Source organism: Drosophila albomicans, chromosome 3 (genome assembly GCF_009650485.2).
Source record: "Drosophila albomicans strain 15112-1751.03 chromosome 3, ASM965048v2, whole genome shotgun sequence".
Taxonomy (NCBI): domain Eukaryota; kingdom Metazoa; phylum Arthropoda; class Insecta; order Diptera; family Drosophilidae; genus Drosophila; species Drosophila albomicans.
The window spans coordinates 15,746,927-15,762,564 of NC_047629.2; the positions used below are offsets into that span (position 1 = coordinate 15,746,927).

At 41.2% G+C, this 15,638-nt stretch overlaps 7 protein-coding genes across 8 annotated transcripts; 4 read left to right on the plus strand and 3 right to left on the minus strand.

Annotated features, from left to right (window-relative positions):
• Nucleotides 1–765: 765 nt before the first annotated feature.
• On the plus strand, nucleotides 766–1,935 carry LOC117571035 (protein late bloomer). The gene is made up of 5 exons (XM_034252997.2): nucleotides 766–894; nucleotides 962–1,135; nucleotides 1,224–1,376; nucleotides 1,427–1,624; nucleotides 1,690–1,935. Exons 1-5 carry the CDS (start codon nucleotides 835–837, stop codon nucleotides 1,762–1,764), a joined length of 660 nt encoding a protein of 219 aa, XP_034108888.1. The 5' UTR covers nucleotides 766–834; the 3' UTR covers nucleotides 1,765–1,935.
• Nucleotides 1,936–2,278: 343 nt separating this feature from the next.
• On the plus strand, nucleotides 2,279–6,023 carry LOC117569340 (polypeptide N-acetylgalactosaminyltransferase 3). The gene is made up of 6 exons (XM_034250470.2): nucleotides 2,279–2,873; nucleotides 3,546–3,646; nucleotides 3,702–3,882; nucleotides 3,956–4,122; nucleotides 4,189–5,444; nucleotides 5,504–6,023. Exons 1-6 carry the CDS (start codon nucleotides 2,740–2,742, stop codon nucleotides 5,663–5,665), a joined length of 2,001 nt encoding a protein of 666 aa, XP_034106361.1. The 5' UTR covers nucleotides 2,279–2,739; the 3' UTR covers nucleotides 5,666–6,023.
• Nucleotides 6,024–6,112: 89 nt separating this feature from the next.
• Nucleotides 6,113–7,261, plus strand: LOC117569342 (protein late bloomer). Its single transcript, XM_034250471.2, has 4 exons — nucleotides 6,113–6,226; nucleotides 6,287–6,460; nucleotides 6,520–6,888; nucleotides 7,004–7,261. The coding sequence occupies exons 1-4, from the start codon at nucleotides 6,167–6,169 to the stop codon at nucleotides 7,157–7,159; spliced, it is 759 nt and encodes a 252-aa protein (XP_034106362.1). The 5' UTR covers nucleotides 6,113–6,166; the 3' UTR covers nucleotides 7,160–7,261.
• LOC117569343 (protein late bloomer) lies at nucleotides 7,194–8,993 on the minus strand. Its single transcript, XM_034250472.2, has 5 exons — nucleotides 8,787–8,993; nucleotides 7,854–8,036; nucleotides 7,645–7,800; nucleotides 7,388–7,585; nucleotides 7,194–7,325 (listed from the first exon to the last, which is right to left on the minus strand). Exons 1-5 carry the CDS (start codon nucleotides 8,844–8,846, stop codon nucleotides 7,254–7,256), a joined length of 669 nt encoding a protein of 222 aa, XP_034106363.1. The 5' UTR covers nucleotides 8,847–8,993; the 3' UTR covers nucleotides 7,194–7,253.
• Nucleotides 8,994–9,469: 476 nt separating this feature from the next.
• On the minus strand, nucleotides 9,470–10,801 carry LOC117568927 (protein late bloomer). Its single transcript, XM_034249838.2, has 5 exons — nucleotides 10,548–10,801; nucleotides 10,312–10,485; nucleotides 10,104–10,259; nucleotides 9,854–10,048; nucleotides 9,470–9,684 (listed from the first exon to the last, which is right to left on the minus strand). Exons 1-5 carry the CDS (start codon nucleotides 10,605–10,607, stop codon nucleotides 9,613–9,615), a joined length of 657 nt encoding a protein of 218 aa, XP_034105729.1. The 5' UTR covers nucleotides 10,608–10,801; the 3' UTR covers nucleotides 9,470–9,612.
• An 892-nt stretch (nucleotides 10,802–11,693) lies between these two features.
• Nucleotides 11,694–12,650, plus strand: LOC117566661 (ATPase H(+)-transporting accessory protein 2-like). The gene has a single exon (XM_034246206.1). The coding sequence runs from the start codon at nucleotides 11,694–11,696 to the stop codon at nucleotides 12,648–12,650; it is 957 nt and encodes a 318-aa protein (XP_034102097.1).
• A 400-nt stretch (nucleotides 12,651–13,050) lies between these two features.
• LOC117570973 (protein late bloomer) lies at nucleotides 13,051–15,475 on the minus strand. Of its 2 annotated transcripts, none has more exons than XM_034252917.2 (5): nucleotides 15,401–15,475; nucleotides 15,017–15,098; nucleotides 13,861–14,019; nucleotides 13,460–13,795; nucleotides 13,051–13,386 (listed from the first exon to the last, which is right to left on the minus strand). In XM_034252917.2, the coding sequence occupies exons 2-5, from the start codon at nucleotides 15,074–15,076 to the stop codon at nucleotides 13,315–13,317; spliced, it is 627 nt and encodes a 208-aa protein (XP_034108808.1). In that variant the 5' UTR covers nucleotides 15,077–15,098; nucleotides 15,401–15,475; the 3' UTR covers nucleotides 13,051–13,314. The 2 variants fall into 2 exon arrangements, with proteins under 2 accessions (XP_034108808.1, XP_034108807.1); XM_034252916.2 differs by having other exon boundaries at nucleotides 15,305–15,460.
• Nucleotides 15,476–15,638: the final 163 nt, after the last annotated feature.

Below are 15,638 nucleotides of genomic sequence, written 5' to 3' on the forward strand. Positions count from 1 at the left end.
CCTAATCCTCAGTGATACTATCATAAATCTCCTATCTCACTGATAGTGAATTTTGCAACTTGGTAACTGGCCAAATGAGTTATTTAATTTAATAATAACAAACAACTCATTCTTCTATGTGCTACCCATTAAAAGTTTAAGCAAACAGTTGCACCCACTAAAAGAAAATGTTTTGCTACTTCGCTTATCTAGGGTATTAAGGAGGTCTTGTCGATGAGCATAGTGAGTGACCCTGAAGCACATAGTGAGTGAGTGTAATGTAAGCTAATTTGCTGATAAGAGAACAAGAAACAGCTAATACCACAAACTGAAACTTATCAGCAATAGTATCAGTTGTCAATGCTCACTAAATGAGATACTTTGACTCACTTCCACTACTATGTAGGTGTGTGTGTGTGAGTATGCAAAATGAAACTTGCAGCTGTCGCCGTTGAGTGCAGATCAAACATGTTGTTAATTGACTGCAGTTGCAACTGCTGTTGATAGTGGAGATTGGAGGTATACTCCAATTCGAATACTTTTGCGATAAACTTTGCTTTCCCCGCGTGACGCTACCACTCAACAGCTGTTAGGCAAAACCTTATCGGCTAGATGGAGCTTGCCTCCACTATCAGTGCTGAATGCCTACCTAAGCTTCAATGGACAACATACTCATGCTCACACTAACACTCACACTCACACCCATAGACGCACTCGCACACACCCAGACACACTCGCAATCACTCACTCATGGCTAATGTTTGATTTCGGTTTCTTGTTTTTAATTTTTCTTGCCACTCAGTTGCTTTAAAGCGCTGCGCATTGACGAGACAGTAGAATATTGAATTTTGCAAAATGCCGAGTAGCATCAAAGTATTGAAGATCTCCTCATTTGTTTTGGATTTTCTTTGTTGTGTGAGTTGCTGCAGATAGTTTCGGATATGGTTATCATTAAATCGAATTAATTTGGATTATTTTCTAGGTATTTGCCGCTTTATCTATTGCCGCATGCTCTTATGCCCTGATAGTGTTTCCTCACAGTATCGCAATTCGGTTGCCATGTATTTTTGGCATTATCCTGGGTGTGCTGGTCTTTGGCAGCACTATCTTTGGATGCATTGCGGCTCTGCGCGAAAACATTCGTCTTAGCTGGATTGTAAGTAGAATACTTGCAAGCTGCGCAATAAGCACACAAACATTTCAAACCGTTTATTTCTTTCGATTTTATATGCAACGCCTAAAAGTATACTGCGATTTTGATGGCGTTGGTATTCGCACAAATCACCGTCGTATTCGCCGAGCCAATCGATTTCCCACTGCTCGCAAATGAGACCGTAGGCAATGCCTGGAATAATCAGCTGTATAATAATGGCAGCATGACCTACTTTGAGATCAAGGTAAGTATCTGAATTTCGTTGTTAGACTAACTCAACAATACCCTTTTTAGTATCATTGTTGTGGCATGTCGGGACCAATGAATTATGTGGAGAGCGGAATGATAATTCCACAGAGTTGCTACTTGAATCAGAACTCAAGCATCGTGCCAGATCTGTTCACTGTTGGCTGCAATAAGAAACTTGCTATCGCGTATGTGAAGGGCACGAGTTATGAACGCGCCTGTGATTGGAGTGTTATTGGCATAGAGGTGTGTTTTCATATTCTATATTTATTTACCTTGGATTAACAAATTCGTTTAAATTTATTTAACAGTTGCTTACAATGATTGTGACTGGGCTCTTTGCAATCAACTTACAAAATGCGGAACGTAGACGACTTTATCGTTAATCCGATTCTAATCAAATTGTAAACAGTATTGCAACTTGTACAAATATTGCAATGATAATTTGTTAACTTTTATTCTAAGTCAAATTGTAATTTTACAAATTTGCTAATTGTACAAATATACTATTTATGGTTTGTTAATTTTTAATAGTTTTATGCAATCATAAACAAACATATTTTCGAATTTTAAATAAAGCGCGCCCACTCCTAGCGGAATTATTGCGAACTACATGCACTATGGACTGACATTATAAAATATACCGCACTTCGATTTATCGACGGGCCGCCACAAATAATCAAACCTGCAGATTTTGTAGATTTATTTACGAAAAATGGTAATATTTTCTAATTCAAGTTTAATTAGTGAGAGAAGAAAGCTGGAACGATAACAATTATGAAATACTTTGGATAGCTTCCATTTTTTTTAAGATAAACAGTGAATGGTATTTTACGTTATTAATTCATTGGTCGTTTGGTATTTTTATCGTTACCTGTGCGGTCACGCTATTCTCTAGTCAGTGTTTACGAATTTTATGAAATGAATCAGCTAACTGTGGCCCGGATAACTAGTTTTCTAGATAAATAGCGAAATTTCGAACAATCAAAATGCATTCATAAGTAATTCTGCACAGTTGGCACTCGGTTCGCGCAAACCGTCGCGGCAAATAACGGCTACCTAAGTATTTAAACGATCCATTAATTTGGTTGGTTGCTGCTCTGCGGTGGCAGCGGCGTGTCATCAAAACAACAAATAAGAGATACCAAATTTCTTAGCTGACGCTTAGTTGGCATCGAAGAGAGCTGCCGAGCAAGTGTGGGCTTGGAGTTTGGGGCTCGGAATTGTTGCCGGTCATTAACACAGCGTAGCCGAAGGCTGCAACAACATCAACGACAACAACAAGACGAAGACGGGCGCAAACAAAAGACAACGGCAACAACAGTATTGACCATTGGGTGTCCAAATAGTAGTCGATCAAAATGGGTCTTCGATTCCAGCAGCTGAAGAAGCTATGGTTGTTATACCTGTTCTTGTTGTTTTTTGCATTCTTCATGTTTGCAATTAGCATAAACTTATATGTGTCAAGCATTCAAAACACTGACGCACAGCCGCGGTGAGTAAACAACACAAAAAAAACTCTAACAATTTAACAACAACATAATGAAAACAGTTGAGTATTATTGTGTGCTATCTAAACAATTACTGGTTGTGAAGGAAGTTAATGTGCTGGAATTTGGCATAAAGATGCAACCGCCACTATCAAAGCAACGTGCAACTCGTCTGCTAAATAACCGTTGCGTTGCAGTGTCATTGCATAATTTCCTTCAAGGCAAAAAGACTCAACTCCACACAACTCGACTCGGCTCGACTTGATTCGATTCGATGGTGTTGCAAGTGGCGTTGGCGGCATTGTCGCTGCCGGCGCTGCTGCTGATGTTACACTCGAGTAAGTTGACTGGACGGGTCTCTGACTCTGGCTCTGGGTCTGGGTCTATGGTCTATAATAGTCTATGGTCTATCTAGCCTTGCTTTCGATTTTTATAGCTACTTTGCATTTGTTTTTTTTTTTCGTTTTTATTATTTCTTATTTCTAGCATTTTGTTTTTTCCTCTTTGAATTCATTTAACGCTCCCCGATGCGACTGAATGACTGTTAAATACATACTACAAATTATTGCCAGTGTCATCTCCATTGTTTGTTTTTATTTATCTATTTTTTTTGTCGTTTTCGCTTTTTTTGGATCAATTTGGCTGCCTGTCTTTCGTATATCGTCTTTTGCGCAAAGTCATCCAAAACCGCCGCCCAAACGGCGATCGCTCTGGCCGTACAAAAACATTGTGGCCCACTATATTGGCAAGGGAGACATCTTCGGCAACATGACTGCAGGTTATTATTAAAGGCACATAACAAATGACACAAGCATTCACCGATTCATTTGCAGACGATTACAACATTAACCAGTTCGAGCCTAAACAGGGCGAGGGCGCCGATGGACGACCTGTGATTATTCCACCGCGCGATCGCTTTCGAATGCAGCGCTTCTTTAAGCTCAACAGCTTCAATATACTGGCCAGTGATCGTATACCCCTTAATCGAACACTCAAGGACTACAGAACCCCAGAGTAAGCAGCCGTCGTCTGTCTAAAATAGCATTTAAATTTCGCATTTTATGTGAATAATTAATTCATTTTGCAGATGTCGCGACAAGAGATATGCTAATAACCTGCCCACAACGTCCGTCATTATTGTTTTCCATAATGAAGCTTGGTCCGTCCTGCTGCGCACCATTACAAGCGTGATTAATCGCTCACCTCGTCATCTGCTCAAGGAGGTCATCTTGGTGGACGATGCTAGCGATCGCTGTGAGTGTTTCTTTATTGATTTTACTCCGTCTCATCATCACCGATAATGTTTGTTTGCTTTTACAGCGTTTTTAAAGAAACAACTGGAGGCCTACATTCAGGTTCTTGCGGTTCCAACGCGCCTGTATCGCATGAAAGAACGAAGTGGTTTAGTGCCTGCTCGCCTGATGGGCGCTCAGCATGCGCGAGGCGATGTACTAACCTTTCTGGATGCGCATTGCGAATGCTCTCGTGGCTGGCTGGAGCCATTGCTGGCGCGAATTCAAGAGTCACGTGAAGTGGTCATTTGCCCAGTGATAGATATCATATCCGATGACAATTTCAGCTATACGAAGACCTTTGAGAATCACTGGGGTGCCTTCAATTGGCAGTTAAGCTTCCGCTGGTTCTCCTCGAATCGCAAGCGACAAACCAGCGCCAAGCCAGCGGACAGCACAGCGCCAACAGCAACGCCCGGCATGGCTGGTGGTCTGTTTGCCATAGATCGAAAATACTTTTACGAAATGGGCGCCTACGACAGCGACATGCGTATCTGGGGCGGTGAGAATGTAGAGATGTCATTCCGCATTTGGCAGTGCGGTGGCCGCATCGAGATTAGTCCCTGTTCGCATGTAGGACACATCTTCCGCAGTAGCACTCCTTACACTTTCCCTGGCGGCATGAGTGAGGTGCTAACTGCTAATCTGGCCAGAGCTGCCACCGTCTGGATGGACGATTGGCAGTACTTTGTGATGCTCTACACAGCTGGACTGTCCCTCGGTGCACGCGATAAGGTGAATGTGACAGAGCGACTGGCGTTGCGGGAGAAACTGCAGTGTAAACCTTTTGCTTGGTATCTGGAAAACATTTGGCCGGAGCATTTCTTCCCGGCACCGGATCGTTTCTTTGGCAAGATCATTTGGCTGGATGGCGAGACGGAATGTGCACAGGCCTACAGCAATTATATGAAGAACTTACCAGGACGCGCTCTGTCACGCGAATGGAAACGCGCTTTCGAACAAATTGATAATAAAGCCGAGGAATTTATGTCGTTGATCGACTTGGAGCGTGACAAGTGTCTGCGTCCGTTGAATAACGAAACGCCACGCACCTCATTGCATCCAGTGACAGTGGGCGATTGCACATCTCATTCGCAGAGCATGGACATGTTTGTGATTACGCCCAAGGGTCAGATAATGACCAATGAGAACGTATGCCTCACCTATCGTCCGCCAAAGCAAGGCACTTTGAAGCTGCTTGTGAGCCGCAATGCAACCACATCGAATGTTATGCTAATGCAGTGTGCCATTGAGTCAAGTCAATTGTGGACCTACGACATGGACGTAAGTAGATAATTTTCTAAATAATTTACAATGTTTAACACAAAATATTTCCTTTGCAGTCGCAACAAATTTCGCATCGTGAATCGAAGCTATGCCTTACGCTTAAGTCGGCCACAAATACGCGAACGCAGAAGACGGAGAAAGTGGTGCTAATATCGGATTGTAACTTCAAGGATATAACACAAAAATGGGGTCTTATACCATTGCCATGGCGCATGTAATGCTATCCACAAAAATTCCCTGCCAGCGATCTTACGCAATGTGATATTTATTGAAATTGTTTAATGCACCCGCCCCCACTCGTTTTTACATATGACACTCTGTAAAATCCCCCCTCTTCCCATACACACACATCTACACACATACACCGAGAAACGCCCACAAGAATTGTTTGTGAAACATTATTATGAATGCATAGGGACGTTTTTTCCCTTTGCGTTGCGACTTGATGAAACTCTATGCAATTCTATGTCATATTTATTAAGCAAATATTTAGGCAATTTTAAGACAACCACAATTAGAAAGTACTTAATACTTTTGACATTTTATAACAACTTTAATAAAACAAAAAAAAACAAAGTCTCTCTGTGCATTTCTCCTATCTCTATTACACATATTATACATTCATGTCAATCTCTGTTCCGCTTATCGGCTTGACAGTTCATTAACGTTACACTTGCTTTAAATTTTGTGAATCTGCTGCAGATTGCAGCATTCTCAACATGATCGTCTACTACAACACAATCAAGTACACCGGACTGCTGTCCAATTTTCTATACATGGTGAGTACCTAATTAAACCATTGTAAACCTTTCTATTGAATAAGTTCACTTTCCTTGCAGTTGCTGGCGATTGGCGTCATGTCTGCAGCGGGTCTGGGACTGCAAATTGTTGAGCCGAATACGCCGGAGCACACATACTTCGTGGAGAGTCTTGTGCTGGGTGCAACCATCTGCATGATTGTCATATTTGGCTGCTACGGCATGGTCTGTGATCTACTCAGTGTTAATCTTATTGTGAGTACAGCCTACATTAAGTATTATTTTGTTTATGCTAATGTCGCACACTTCTATAGTTCACCTTCTTCATACTGATCGTGCTCGCCGTGGAGTATCTGCAGGTGCACAACTATCAGCCGCACACTCGTTATAGTGATGCCTGGCAGCAGCTGGAGTTGTCACTGGCTTGGCAAAACTTGGACAAGCAGCCAGAGCTGATGCAGCACTTAGAACAACAACAACACTGCTGTGGCTACAACAATGCCGAGGACTACAAGAATTTACATTTGCCATTGCCATCGAGCTGTTATCAGCAGTCGCCGCAAAGCGATGGCAGCACAAAAGTCAAGTTGATTTCGCATGGCTGCTTGGCAACTTTGAGCAACACCAAGCGCGGAATTCTGCATCGCGATAAGCTGTTCATGTGGTGCATTGTTGGCCTTGAGGTAGGCAATTGACACCTTAACCGCTAAATGCAGCCGTAAAACAGTTGCAGCTGCGGTTCATTGATCATCAACAGCAGTGAGACAAAATAACAAACGGCATTTCTGTATTTCGTAGGTCTTTATACTGGTCCAAACAATTTCATTGAGTCTGCTGCTCTACAAGTTGCGCCAACGCGACAGACAGGCAAGGCAACAAGTGCCGCCAGGTGTGCGTCGCGAGCCACGTGCCAATCATGTGGGCTCCAGAGCCCAGCTGCTGGACAATGTTTGAAAGCCATTTATCATCATCATCATTATGCGTCGTGTGTTGTTTAGTGTTTATTATACGTGTTTGTCAAATGCATGGTATAAATCTAAGTTCTCTTTTAGTAGGCATACCGTCGTGTTTTAGTAGTCAGCTGACAGCTCAGTGTAATGGCCAAAATAATGCCCACAATCTGAAATTGAAAGCGTATAAAACACATTAAAACAAAGCTAGAAGATTCGTGCTTTTGCTCACCTCATAGCCAATGAGTCCGATGTGTGCCCACTTCTCAATCCGATAGAATTTCAAATGATCGCGCTTCACTGCCGACATGCAGCCGTCGCTATAGGGATACAAGGCGTGGACACCGTTATCGGTGTGAAAGCAGCTTGGCGGCACCTTCAGCTTCAGACTCGTGTAGTCCGCGTAGCCTTTGTCACCGCAGCATTCATACTGACCAAATGCAATTCAATATAAATATTTCAATATTTATTGGTATCTAGTCTACTCACTCTGCGTTGCAGTTGATACATGGCACCGGGATGTGCCAGCTCCTTCATCCAAATGCCCATGACGAACACTTCTATGGTGTCCTGTTGCCTGTTCTCATTGTAGGTGCTCAGCTTCCAGCCATGAGCACCGATCACCAGAGCGAATAACGTCATGTGCTGTGTGTAACATTAGCAATGGAGGTTGTTAAAAAGTTCACTTCATTACTCACCACAACAAGCACTTTAATGGAGCCCAGAAAGGCGCCCGAGCAGCCAATGAGAGCAGCCAGGATGAGCGTCCCCGTGATGGACAATTGAACGATTTTTTCAATATCAATGTGCTCCATTGATCCCTCCTCCAATTTGTGGAGTAAATCGTAGGCGCCAGCCAGCGTGGCCAGGATGCCGATTAGCTGCGTGCGTCAAGTGATAAAATAAAATAGTATCATTGGGGATTAACGATTTGCTAATTAACAACGTCATAGCGCATAAAAAAAATCGAAAGAAAAGGCAAAAATAAATATAATCTAATATTCAAAATAATAACAAATGCTTGAATATAAATAAAATTTAATTTGGTTCACAAAAAAGTCAAAGACAAGAACAACAACATTACTTTCGGCTTTATTTTTAAATGGCAGACGTATATATCTACACACACACACACACATACACACACACACTGGCAGACAATTGAACACATGCGCTAGTATTGAATGTTTTAAGTTCGCGAGTGCGAAATCTTAGCAGCAATAATTAAAAATAAGTAAAGTGACATGTTGTCTGGCAGAATGGAAGCAGGAGATTTGTTTGCTGCCAAATTGCCCGTATACAAAATTACATTTAACAATTAAAACCAACCGAAACGTATTGAGAATTTAATGAAACGTTTTAAGCATGCCAAGTCAACTGCAGAAAACATACTCGTGTAGGTGTAAGTTAATGAGCTGCATCCAAACATTGCTCATACGACATGTGAGTCAACTAGTTATTAATTAAAAGCACTCGACGCAACTTATTAAATCCAACGAAATTAACCGACAGACTGTCAGCATACGAAGAATACTATATACACACAGATTTTTTTTTGTTATTCCGTCAATTACTCATACGTAAAAAATGAGATGAATTCGCTGTGTTCCGTGAGTGTTGACAAAACTTACCAGAGTAAACGCATTGAAAACCACCGCTGCCCATTGCAGACACACCTGCACTGTGGGCATTTTGTTGAGTTAACTTTGTATATACTTATTGTACTAAAAATGATGGCAATATTTTTATATTATTTATTATTTTTTTCTTGTTAAACATTTGCCATTCGCTCGTGTTGCTCCAACGTTTGCCGACTGAGACGCGCGTTTCTCGTGCCTCAAACTGTTAATGTTTTTTGGCTGCTGCTGTTGCTTCTGCTGATGCTGCTAAGAGAACTCAACTCGTTCAACATGAAGAAGAAAAACTGCGAAATGTTTACAAATCCGCTGAGTGGTTGCCGCCTGCTCGGGCCGGACGGGTGGTTTTGGTCGTTACTCAAGAGACATCCCTCCCCTGCCCCACGACAGGCAGACAAACTGACGGACGGACGGACAGACCGACGAACTGGCAAAGGCAGCCATCAGACGGGCCCAAAAAGTTTTGTATGTATTTTTATATGCGTCTTTATAGGCAGCTATATATTTATCTATCTATTTATCTACTTATCCGCTTATATGTTATACGAGTATAAGTAGTTTTGGACAAGGAGAAATGCCGAAAATTTATAGCATTAATACTAGAATAGAGTATCCGACACATTGACCATTTGATCGCATCAATTGAGAAAGTGTTTTAAAATGTTTTTCTGTTTTTGTTTACAACAGTTTCACACGATTTATTTTATAAAATGCCAACACTTAGGGATGCTACTACACACACACTTAAGTATACAATATTTTCGTTAATTCTCATTTTTATCGATCGCGCTGCTCCAAATGACTAATTGGGGCGAACCTTTCAGAAACGCTCTCGCCGCAATTTATTTCGTACTGTGACGCCCAGGTGGGTGGCCGAGATCAGAGCGAGGAGCTGTGTGTGAATATGATAAATAGAGAGTAGGGAGAATCGATTAAATGCCATTCACTGAGTGGTACGCTCCAAATATTCTTATAAATATTTTTGAAATGTCTATTCTTGGCTTTCGTAAGCCTGCCATAAATTATGAGATATTTTGTCAAGGTCAGTGCGCATAACTTGCCTCCACCACCAGCAGCAGCCACTTGATGATCAGTCCGTTCATGACATTGTCTGTGGCATGCGCCTCTACAGCCACCAAGCAACCTTCGCTAAACAGTTGACTCTGCACACGCTCGCGATTCTTATAGCAGCTGAGCGGATACGCGCCTCCTTGTAGTATGTAATCCTGCGGTCCGTTCTGACCACAGCACGAGTACTGCAAGAGAAATATATAAATGAAAAGTAATTTGTCGAGTGTATAACTAGATTACCTTGTGTTCCAAGTACGCTATGCGCTCAATACTGCGTCGCTGATCCGTCCAGAGTGCCAGAAAGTCGGTGCGTGCACGTTGCACATAATCGGTGGAATGTGCGGCAGCAATGATATAGATTTGCAACCCGATCAGCAGCAGCATGCAACTAACAAACTAAAAGTACCTTTTAGCGAATTAAATTCATTGTAAAATCCTTCCCACTTACACTCCAAATGAGTCCCAACGAGACGCGTCCGGCTGCAAAGCAACCCAGGAAAGAGCTGAGCACCACAAATGAGCCCACGAATATCTGCACCACGATGGCAATGTGCTCAAAGGTGCCCGGCGAGGAGCTGTTCAGCTCGTATACGGACAAAGCTATTAGCGTCACACCAATTAACTGCAAACAAACCGTGCCCATAAGACAGAAATAATAATCAACGATATATTACGCATACGCACCGAAAGCAGCACATTCAGTATGATGAGTATGGCTTTGAGGAAGGATGTGCGGCAGGCCATGTTTTTACCAAATCAATCGATAGTGCGTCCAATTGCGTTTTATATTCGACTTAGCTTGACTTCACTTCTCTAATTGTGTGCTGCGCAGTTGGGGATTTGGACAACCGAATGAAATACTTTGCTTAATGAACACGCTCGCACAAATATTTCAGCCCTTTTGCCGTACACGATGAAGTGCGACTAAACGACGCGCTTTTATTTTGAAATTATGGCGCTCCAAAAAGGCCAGCGACTGTCTCATAGTCTCGTAGCCTAGCCGTTTTGAATTGGTGGGTTCTCATAAGAAATCCACGTTCCAACACTCAGTGCTGTTGTTGTGGTTATACCCTATATCAATTAAGTTGTACAACACGGGTATAATACACTTGCTACATTACTTTAAATTTACAAAGCATATCAAGATATTCATAGCATCAGATATGAAATATTGCGTATACGCATTCCTGTGATTAAATGTGAAATATTAAGTATACGCATGTATCTTATATTGAACATTTCATAGTGTAAAATAGCATTAAAATTGACATATTACGTTTATAGCATAGCAAAGAGATAGTATTTAAAGTGAAAGATTAAGAATACACCTAGTAATAGCATAGCATAGTAATAGCTTTACAACTAAAGTATTACGTATACGCATAGAAAATTGTGAGTGAAATATTACGTATACGCAGAGAATCTCATAAAAATAATACCTGATGTTCGTATCAATCGGGTGTTTTTATTAACTTGCTGAGTATCTAACAGCCAATCACTGCAGACTAGGTCAAACTTACTTGTTGTGCTATTAGTGTTGTGTCTGTTGGCATTTGTGGGTGGTATGATGTCACGACGTTGCGACGTCGCGACGTCGACAAAAGCTTTTTCGCATTTCCGCTATGCTCGGCTCTCCAAAAGGAGCTTTCACTCGTAGATGATAAAGTGCGCAACAGTATTCCTTTCCCCTCTTATTGCGTGTATTAATCAGTGATAAGCGGCAGGATATGAGGTAAAACGCAGCAGCTTTTGAAAATGCTGACACATCAATCTGAAGCAAAATTTAGCATATACGAATTCGTGGCACTTAGTAAAGAAATTCAACAGAAAATGCTTCGATTTATTGTAGTTCTCTGCTTAATTTCTACCTTAGTTCAAGGCTTTGGTCAGTTCTCTGTGCTGCTGAGTCCCAAGTCTTTAGAGTTTACTGGAGATGATAAACTAGAGAGCGCTTATGTGGGCGATGTACTCCTTGCTGCACTGGGAAATGCTGTAGCTGGATCAAGTAAATGGACGGGCATGTCTGTACGCGATCCTTTTAGCTTGGCGCAGACGTCGATCATTGTGATATTGGTGCGCGGTGTGCTGAATATGACTACACCACAAGGTGCGGGCAACTATGAATTAAAAGGTATTGGTGTAGAGGATTCGTTGAATTATATGGTTAGCCAGTTGCCCAAAGAAACGGTGAATGATATCAACTTTACGAATCACAAGGAGGGAATGCGCAAATTCGAAGAATGCTTTGGAGCACTGGATGCACCCGTTGTGCAGCCCGTACAGTATCTTCGTCCTAAGCAATACTGGAGCCACAAGCATTTTCTTGATCAATTAGGTCTGATAAAACTTGCTACGCAGAAGTTGGATGTCGTTCTGAAGCCGTCGCATGTGCTGATCTTTCGCATGTCATTGGATGGCATTGTCAAAGTGGCACGATATGCACCGATAAGTGAGGCCAAAGCATTACTTGCCACAATCATTGCAAATTTACTGAATGTTATCAGAGAACGTAATGAGTCTGTGCTTTTGGTGCAAGTGACCCTTGGACAGAAAACACAATTGCTAACAAAGAGTCAAACAAGAGAGAAAATAAGTAAGAGTCCCTTTGAGAAAATGAATGATAATGTGGATCATCCAATTCTTGCCAATATTATAATTTGGTTCAGTGTCATCTTTGCCCTTGTGGTCACGATTATTTGCTATGCAATTGCCACAATCGATCCGGGCAGAGACTCAATCATCTATCGTGTATCCACCGTCAAGGATTGGACAAAGAAAAAGCATTAATTTTATGATCATAATTTGTGCTCGTAAAAATAAATAATTGGAACGTATTAATATAACGTTAACATAGGAAATTGACCAAATAACATTACCATATTAGTTGGTATTAGTTCATTACTCGATGAATTTCACAATCTACGTGCCATGTTTACGAATTGGCCAACCCTCGTGCCAAAAACAAAACATTGATATGACAATAAAAAAAATAAAAAAAAACAAAAACAAAAAATAATTCTACAAATGAGATAGAGGCAGATGAGCAACAAGTTGTCTAGCAGTTTTGCCTTTTGCTTTTCTCGACGGTGAGTACGTGACGTAGCTCTATTTATAATCTGGCGAAGACAGGGGCCTACCTAAGGGCGACCGCGTACCACATGTGGTATGCGCACTATGTAAACGCAATCGTATTTGAAACACACATAAATATCAATTTATTGGCTTTATAAATATATGTAGTTAAGGGCTACTCGTACATAAATTAACTAGCTTAGGATTTCAGCATACGAATTAAAATGTTCATTATAATAGTATTAAGTTTCATAATTTTTGGTTACGTGATGTAAATGTTACTTATGCTTTTCATCGAGCACAAATCCAATACATTTCCTTGTCGTCCTTCCCGGACACGGTTTTGTACTTGAGGCGTAGCTATATCATTAGCTGCTCATTAAAATTGCATGCGCCTCTGTTTGTTGCGGAAACTGATGCCAAGAAATACGGCAACGGCAAAGCAACCCAGCTGTGAATATTCCCAGATTGTTATCATCGAATTTCAAATTGAATTAAACATTAACGCCAATCGATCGACTCACCTCGAAGGCAGCCAACACCCAAGATGCAACTATTATGGCAAACTTTCCATTGTCGTAATGATTTTGCATCTCATTCACGCAACCTTTGATGAACATAGTGTTGGCTGTTTGCTGTAGATCGGCATAGCAGCTGGGTGGGATCGCTTGATTGAGATGCACATAATCCTGAGCACTGGATTTGCCGCAACATTCATAAATCTGCTGAATGCCATCCATATTGTGAGTCTGCCAGGCGACATCGATTTGCTTCTGTGCGCTCTCCACCTTCATCGGATGTAAGAAGAGGCATGTTGTCAAGATTTGCAGTATGGCGAGCACAAGCAGCAGCACAGCCACCTACCAAAGGTCGAATGAAATCCGATATTATTATGTATATACACACCACCAAGGCAATGACCTACCGTTGCGGTTAAGCAGACTGACTCACGTATCGCAGCGTAGATGCCAGTGAATGCGAGCAGCACAATCAGGACACTGGCCACATAGCTGGCGATAATTGTCTCATCGGTGCCCGTATCTGAGTTAAAGGCTATCCACCCGATGGAGCCGAGTGCCAACAACTGGAATGTATAACGGAAATTCATATGTGGAAATTCACAATTCGCGACTCATTCGCATGACAATTAAGCATAAACAATAAACGATAACAAAGCATCGTCATGTGTACAATTGAGAATTAAATGAATATTCGTTTTAAATAAGTGTTTCGAATTATCCAATTTATAGCATAAGCCCAACCTATAATAATATAAGTGATTTTTTCGGCACATTCTGTCAATTGCTTGCTCACTTTTATAGCTTCTTATACAGTTGGATTGAGTGGCGGGTGAACTGTTGTTGTTGCGAAAACACCCCGACTAACTGATTTGGGGACCTCTTTTCTTATATAGGTCAAATTGCAAGTAAGTAGTAAGAGAGTATGACATCATCTGGCGTAGCGTAGCAGTTAAAAAGTGGCACACACAATTCCTTCAATTTTCAGGCAAGTCCGTTACTAGATTCCCAGGACAGTCAAAACAAAACAAATGCTTAAAGTGTAAACATGTTTGTCATGGTTACCAGACTGTCATCAAACAGGGGGTTGGGAAGTGGTGGCTAGTTGCAAGTGGCTTCTGGGGCAAGACCTGTCGTCGACGTGGCCATAGTGTGTGAAACTGACAAATGACAAAATATTAAAAATACAACATGGCCAGATATAAGTGGGGAGCGCAGTCAGCTACAACTACAATTAGTCCAACATCATTGGGGCCATGTGCATGAGAATTTTTGAGAATATTTCTTATGTCTTGCAGAACTCTTCTATGGATATATAATATGTTAGAATCCTCTTGATTGCCACTATACTTGTTTCAAAAAATTATTTTTGTAAGCCATTTGAAATTGGCTTTCGCGTTATGTGACGGTACATGACATCATTGCCTGCAGTTTATTTATTTCTTTTTTGTTTTTGTTGTTTTTAATTAAATGCAACAACAATGAAATTATTTCAATTGCCTTTTTTTCGATTTGCACACATGCAAATATAAAATTTCCTGTTTATCCATATATGAAACTTACCGCCAAAATGACATTCAACGCAATCGAGATAATTTTAACGGCAGTTGTGGCGCAACCCATTTTCAAAATTTATTTTGAATATCTGAAAATTAAAAAATAATTAGCTAATACTGAAAGTGCACTATCGAAAATTGTATTTTTATAGCGAAAACATTTCTTTAATACAAGATGCGGAAGTGTGCACTCTGATGACTTTTAATTACTCGAAATTGAATCTTATTTAAGTTCGTTTTGTTCGAAATTAGCCCTGTACATGTCACAAATATCACATCACAAAACTTGTTTAACCTTTTGACTTCCAATAAAAAAAAAGCACTTGTTTATTTTTTAATAACAATACAAAGGTTCGCTGTACGTTGCCCTCTTCTTATTTGATTTGAATACTTTTTCTCAGTTGAATCCGTTCCGGAGACTTTCACGTTCTGCGTTTGCATGCAAACTGAATCCAAACAAACAAAAAAGATTGTTATTTTGTTCATTGAATGCGACTGAGGCACTCGCACGCACACACACGCACATGCTCAGAAGACACCCCACTCACAGACACAAATGCAGAGCACGCGAATAAGAATGAGAGCAAGAACCACAGAGAGCGCGAGAGCGCAAGCAAGCGCATGCTAAA